Source organism: Henckelia pumila, chromosome 3 (assembly GCF_033568475.1).
Source record: "Henckelia pumila isolate YLH828 chromosome 3, ASM3356847v2, whole genome shotgun sequence".
NCBI lineage: Eukaryota > Viridiplantae > Streptophyta > Magnoliopsida > Lamiales > Gesneriaceae > Henckelia > Henckelia pumila.
This window is the reverse complement of record NC_133122.1, coordinates 53,011,359-53,018,016: the sequence shown is the minus strand read 5'-3', so window position 1 is coordinate 53,018,016 and position 6,658 is coordinate 53,011,359. Positions and strand designations below refer to the sequence as shown.

The 6,658-nt window shown below is 31.6% G+C and overlaps 2 protein-coding genes across 2 annotated transcripts; one reads left to right on the top strand and one right to left on the bottom strand.

Moving 5' to 3' along the window:
- Window positions 1-433: 433 nt before the first annotated feature.
- On the top strand, window positions 434-3,741 carry LOC140890398 (ADP-ribosylation factor-like protein 8c). Its single transcript, XM_073298161.1, has 6 exons — window positions 434-675; window positions 2,290-2,371; window positions 2,520-2,552; window positions 2,653-2,774; window positions 3,113-3,274; window positions 3,361-3,741. The coding sequence occupies exons 1-6, from the start codon at window positions 638-640 to the stop codon at window positions 3,476-3,478; spliced, it is 555 nt and encodes a 184-aa protein (XP_073154262.1). The 5' UTR covers window positions 434-637; the 3' UTR covers window positions 3,479-3,741.
- Window positions 3,742-3,979: 238 nt separating this feature from the next.
- LOC140893119 (uncharacterized) lies at window positions 3,980-6,211 on the bottom strand. The gene is made up of 4 exons (XM_073302183.1): window positions 5,504-6,211; window positions 5,256-5,339; window positions 4,383-4,452; window positions 3,980-4,224 (listed from the first exon to the last, which is right to left on the bottom strand). Exons 1-4 carry the CDS (start codon window positions 5,598-5,600, stop codon window positions 4,122-4,124), a joined length of 354 nt encoding a protein of 117 aa, XP_073158284.1. The 5' UTR covers window positions 5,601-6,211; the 3' UTR covers window positions 3,980-4,121.
- Between the last annotated feature and the right edge of the window lie 447 nt (window positions 6,212-6,658).

The following is a 6,658-nucleotide window of genomic DNA, read 5'->3' as shown; positions in this document are numbered from 1 at the left end:
ATAATAAATATATGTATTTAAAATATAATTATAATATACATATGGGAGCTTGTTCAGGTTTAGAGCTTTTAAAATAGACTCAAATCTGTTGGGTTGGTCTGCTCCATTCGCCAAATAGACGAGTTATGTTTATTTTTTTAGCAAGATTAGGTAGAGTTCAACCTACGTTATAGTTATTATTTTAATGATAGATCTAATGTCACCATGATTTGCTACGTCAACAATATATAATTAATTAAGCCTATATATAAAGATACAAACCATTGAATATATAATTTAGGTATTACACTTACTCCCTCAATATAAGATCTCATTAACCATTCATGATTAGATCGATGAGTTGTGATTGGTTGCGGGTCGGTTTTGAGGACAGGTTTAGAACATAAAGATGTTTTGCGGTGAAAATGCGATTTTGATTCCGAAAAAATTAATAGGAAGAAGCGATTCTTGTTTCAGTCGGTGAGGTTTCCCATTTGTCTGTCCCTACCGACCTCTTCTCTTTTGTAACCTTTCTGCTCCCTCCGGATAATTCAAGAACTCACCTTTGCCAAATATCCGAAGGGTTCATTTTCCAACCCCTCTTTTTTTGCTGATTTCATCCAAAAGTTTCATTTTTTTAATCTTTTGAGTCGTCTCTATGGGCTTGTTGGATTCTTTCCTCAACTGGCTCCGGAGGTGAACTTTATCTATCTCCTTGTTTGAAATGGATTTACAGCTCATATTTTCTATTGTCTTGTTACCTTATCGATTAGTTCGATGTACATATTTATAGTGCTTGTTCGATCATGATATTGTGCATAAAGTTTTGATTTTTACTGATGTTTAGATTCTAGAATTCTTCATTATGCATATTGGTTCATGAGCTTGGTTGCGTTCACGTAAAGTATTGATTGGCTGTAATGTTCGTTTAAAGTGTTTTTATTTTGTCACTGAGAAGGAGGGAATTGGTATGAAGTAGTGTTTAATAACATTTTATGCCTACGGGTGTTGAGAGTAGTGAGAAATAAAGGCTTAACTGTGAACGTACACGGATTTTGTGTTGTTAATTGTTATTTCATTGAAATTTGAATACATTGGCAATCCTGCTAAATCCTTGTTTGTAAGAACAGTCGTGCAGCTCTTTCCGGTCCAACTTAGAGGATTTTGTGTTGTTATTTCATTGAAATTTGAATGCGCTGGCAATCCTGCAAAATTTATGTTTGTAACAACAGTCGTACAGCTCTCTCCGGTCTAACTTAGCTGCCTGCCCCGGCTGTGTTAATGGAAACAGATTCACCACCAAATCTGATCACATTTTGTTTATACATGAGTTAGAAACCCGTATCCTGGTTTTAGACATTGAACCTCGGGACTTGTAGCTGTGTATTCTAGCATTTATTCTGCATTTGAGGATGAACCCTTGTAATATTCAGGATTTCGATTGAAATGGGGAAATGAAAAACAAAGTCAAAGGAACAGGTTTTCAATTAATTTTCCTTGGAGGAAATAAGGATTAAATTTTAATGGTGTTGAATATCATGAAAAAATGAATGAAATAAATAAATTTAAGTTTTTTACATCTTTCGTCAAAAACTTTTTATGGGCTTTACATCTGTGGTTTCTTTAATAGGATCCATGATCCATAATTATCCATTGCATAACCATCGTTTGGGAAAATTGGCCTCTTTGGTCATATTGCTGTTTAGGATACGATTCTTAACTCAATATTTGTGTCAATGAAGTGAGGGAGTATTCTACGCGTTTGAGACATATTCTTATATTTTTAAAATCTTTTAGCTCCAAAAAAATGCCAGCATAAGTCTTAGCTATGCCTAGCAATGAAAACAGTTCAGAGTAAAGCAAGCATGAATTCGGATGATAGAAAATTTGCATCCATGAGCAGATTTTTAATGTAAACCAAAAAACATTACCTTCGTATGTTTGATAGCAATTTATTTACTGGCTTTTATCTATAGAAGTTTAGTTTTTTTGTCATGCCTCATTTTGTTGTAATAGGTATATGTGCTTCAATTCCCTTGTATTGAAGTTATTTTCAGGGGGGAAAAAAAAGCATTGAATGTTAAACAATCATTGTTCCAATTAATGATGTCTTTAGATGATCTTGAGAACTAGCATGATTCAATTTTTGTATGAAGGGTTTAGTTGAAAAGTCTTGATGACAAATCGAGGATCACCTGTATTGTACCTTATGGACTCTGGATTTTATTAAAATTCGTAAAATATTACCATAAGATTATATTCGATACCTACATCTAAAATAACTTTCTTTCCAACTATATATCCTTTCAGCTTGTTCTTCAAACAGGAAATGGAACTTTCGCTTGTAGGTCTCCAAAATGCCGGAAAAACTTCTCTTGTTAATGCCATTGCTGTAAGCGAAATGTCAAATATTTGCACATCTCATTCTCTCTCACTCATGTACACAATAGCACATTTTATATCCCTAAACAGAAACACTTCACCTCCATTCCCGTGCAAGTTTTCATATCACAATTGTTATTGATACTGTTTTTCTTCAGACAGGAGGCTACAGTGAAGACATGATTCCAACTGTACGTATTTTGTTTGTTGTTAATGCAAATTGCCACAAACTTTCGTTTTCAATTGATAACTTTACTCAACTAAAACTATTGTTCTTGTGTTTGAAAACAGGTTGGATTTAATATGCGTAAAGTTACTAAAGGAAATGTGACCATAAAATTGTGGGACTTGGGGGGACAACGGAGATTTCGTTCCATGTGGGAACGTTACTGCCGTGGTGTCTCAGCTATCCTGTAAGTTGCAAACTTCAAATCCTTGAAGCTAATTCCTGTTATGAAAAAAATCGTGAGCTTATTCTGTTATGCAACTGAAATGGAAGTTGGTTAACTAGTTCTGCCAAAAAAAACAAAGAGAGTTCAGAGTTGATTGATACCTTTCATATATACCTGACAAGACTTGGAAAATTCAATAAACTGGAATTAATTCAGTGTGTTGAGGAGTGACAAAATAGGCCATTTTAGTAAAAATTACCCAATAAATATTCATTTGAGAGATTATATTTCTACTCTCTCTCCTGTTGAGTCCGGTAAATGGTTGTCCGTCCTAAATAATTCTTGTGTTCTTGAGGCAGGTACGTGGTTGATGCTGCAGATCGAGACAGCATCCCTATCACTCGGAGTGAATTAGAGGACCTCTTGAAGAAACCTTCATTAGGCGGGATTCCTTTGCTTGTCCTTGGAAACAAAATTGACAAGTCTGAAGCTCTTTCAAAGCAAGCACTCGTTGATCAGTTGTAAGTGTCACTCCCATATATAAAAAACTCGAAAATTTCCAAATGTACGTCTATTCGATATTCATTCTCGTTCTTTATGTTTCCAGGGGTCTGAGTTCGATCACAGATAGGGAAGTTTGCTGCTACATGATCTCTTGCAAGGAGTCAGTGAACATAGACGTCGTGATCGATTGGCTCATAAAACACTCAAGAACAGCAAAATGATCGAAGAGATTCCGTATTGAAAATGATGGTGTGTTGAGTAAATCTGTAGTGATGCTGTGATGGGTTGCGCTGGCTTCCGTTTTATTTATCTGCTGCTCTCCCAGCCTAGCTATCTTTTTTCTGTGTAACAAGTTCTTTGCCAGTTAAAGTTGTCATTTGTCGTTCGATTCATATCCACTCTTTCATGTAATGCTCGCGCAGTTGAAATTTTATTATTGATTTGAATGAGAAAAATACGCTCTCATTGTGAATATAATAGAAAATCATATAATAAAAAAATCATAATTTGATATTCGTAGTACTTGTATTCAAAAAAAAAAAAATAGAAAATCATATTTGACATATATATGAAAAATAGAAATAATGTGCAACTCGCCTCTCATAATCTATATGACGTATCTTTGTGTGCTGTTTTGAGTTTACACAAGAAACTCCCAGAACCCAAAAATTAATATTGAGTTTAACGTGGAATAAACTTTTAACTATTTGAGAACCCGTTGAATTTATATATGATTGAAAAAGGCGACCATTGTCAATGGAAATGAGACACGTCTCGTTTTGTATCACATCACATTACATTACATTACAAAACAAAAATTAAATATATAATATGCTATTGGATTATATGAGTCAAGCCAGTTCTTCAGACTACAAATGACGACCCGTTCTTTTTGTTGTTGCTTTTGATGTTAGCTGCAGCTTCAGACACGTTCAACGATAGACGTGCTGCTCTTGTTTGTGTCAGTCTGCATGGACGATAAATTAATTTAGGATCATTTTTGCCACAAAGTTTCGAAATGTATTTCATGAATAATCAAATACGCTTTCGTTTTTCTAATCATTAAACATATAAATAGATATATATATATTTTCCATTGTTTTTTGTTGATCAGTATTTACCGACCGGTGTGATCGCTTCTGCAAAAATCTTGCCAAGGTCGCTCTCCTAGCCATAGCCACTGTCGGAGTATAACCTGCACATTTTTTGTTTTGTTGCATTAATCGTTTAGTGTTAATGAAATATATTTAAATCACTCGAGATTTGATTTGGAGATCAGTTATTTTTTTAAAAAAAAATTAATTGAAAACGAGACTCATCTTATTGACTGTATTTCCAATTCATCATATATAGTTACCATTTCATTTATATAAATTAATACAGTGACGGTGGATTTGAAATTCACCTAGCTAATATAATAATGAATTCATTCATTCAAGCTTACATAAATTCAAATCCCTCGAGTCCATCCTCTATTTTATTTATTCAACAATAAGCACGGTAACATCTACATATGATATATATCAACCTTGATAAAATTAAACTAAAAGAGAAAATGATCAATCGAAATTCGAATTTGGGTTTAAGAATATATATATATATATATATATATATATATATATATATATATATATATAGTAAAATACATATTATTTTAATTTAATTATAATTTTTGTTTAAATGTTAGGATAATGTGACAGTAGTTAGGATAATGGGGATAGTGAAACAAAATGTAAAAAATTTTTGAATAAGAAATTTACTTTTTTGGACCTACGTACATCATTAAACATATTAGAAGAATGATAAATGATAAATTTAAAAATACATAAAAATGACCAAATATGTTTTTTTTATGGGATTTATGTATTATAATATAGTAAAAATTTATAAATGTTATTGATATCATAACTGATATATCCATTTTCGGTACGTGGGTGGATCAGAGGCAATTGCAAATTGTAAAAGAAAAGAAAAGGGTTCTTTTTAATTAGATCTTACCTTGTGAGGATATGTATGGAAGCTCATCAGTTTGGGAATCCACTAATGTAGAATTGCTACCAAGAGACAAGGATACATCAACGCCTGCAAACTAAATGGCCTTAGATATATACAAATAATTAACACTCCAACGAGATAGGGCTTTGTTACATTCAATTTATATTAATTGAAAAAAGTTCTATTCAAAAAATTAAAAATTTATAAATGAATATGAACGAAACTGAGAGAAAAGAAAGATATATGTATACCTAAACCTGTGAACGGATTCACCTTTGAATTCTGATCGTTCTTCATTAAATTATACGATGAATACTTGGAATTGAGGCCAAGAAAATCTATCTCCATTTCAACTGATATTATTTACAAAACCTTTGAAACCCCAACTCTAATCATAAACGTACGGTAATATATACAAACTAGCTAGGCAGCTATAAATAAGCTTATGACTGCTGCAACTGATTATAAATATAGCACTTATATTTTTGTATCATATTTAATTTAATATAATAATTGTCTATATATATATATATATCTTATTAACTAACTAACTTAATTAATATTTTCATCTTGATGGTCAAGAAATAAGATTATTTGATTAATTAAAACGCGTCTGTGACATACCAAAAAGATCAAGAAAAACCTAAAGGATATTATTATTACATGTTTGATGCTAATCAAATATATATCCCGTGTATATAATCCGACGACATAGCACACTCAATACGTATATGCACTACAAATTGTTTTATTTTAATTAATATAATCCATGCTGTTCATGACTTCATGATAGTATTTTAGTACGTCATACATATGAATAAAAAAAAAAAAATTAAGCTTTTAAATAAAAATTCAAATTTCACTGACTTAGCTTCTAAATATAGTGCTTGCATGATCAGAATTCAGAAATATGTATAACAACTAAAATAAAAGTGAGATATATCTAAAGCGATTGCACCCTTATGTACATATGTGTCATATAAATTTACATACGAAAAATACGGATGGTATTTTTACATTTTATGAAAAAGGGAAAAAAAATCTTCAAAGTATTCTTACATATAATGTAAGGATATCATATGCATATTAATATCAATTAATTAATATATAAATAAGCACGCCAATAGTATTATATAGTATATAATCCTAAGAATGAAGAAGGGGTCGATGATAAATTAATCAACTATATTTCTAGTAGACTCATTAAATTATTGATGTCTGACCTATGAATATTGTTATTGCGCGGTTCGATCGTGTTGCACTGTTGCAAATGGATAATTATCATGAGTCGGCCGCATCGCAACCACTAATTTTACCAATTGAAAAACACGTGCTTGCGTTAATTATTTTATTTTATTTTATTTTTAAAAGCGTCAATGAAATGAATTAATATTAGTACTAGCAAA

Bases quoted from the DNA above. Each gene is read 5' to 3' on its own strand.
- LOC140893119 (XM_073302183.1), bottom strand. From the start codon at position 5,600: ATGGAGATAGATTTTCTTGGCCTCAATTCCAAGTATTCATCGTATAAT. The intron at 4,453-5,255 runs GTAAGATCTAAT...AAAAATGTGCAG, and splicing joins TCCATACATATCCTCACAAG to GTTATACTCCGACAGTGGCT. The intron at 4,225-4,382 runs GTCGGTAAATAC...TCGTCCATGCAG, and splicing joins TTGCAGAAGCGATCACACCG to ACTGACACAAACAAGAGCAG.
- LOC140890398 (XM_073298161.1), top strand. From the start codon at position 638: ATGGGCTTGTTGGATTCTTTCCTCAACTGGCTCCGGAG. The intron at 676-2,289 runs GTGAACTTTATC...ATATCCTTTCAG, and splicing joins TTCCTCAACTGGCTCCGGAG to CTTGTTCTTCAAACAGGAAA. The intron at 2,372-2,519 runs GTAAGCGAAATG...GTTTTTCTTCAG, and splicing joins CTCTTGTTAATGCCATTGCT to ACAGGAGGCTACAGTGAAGA.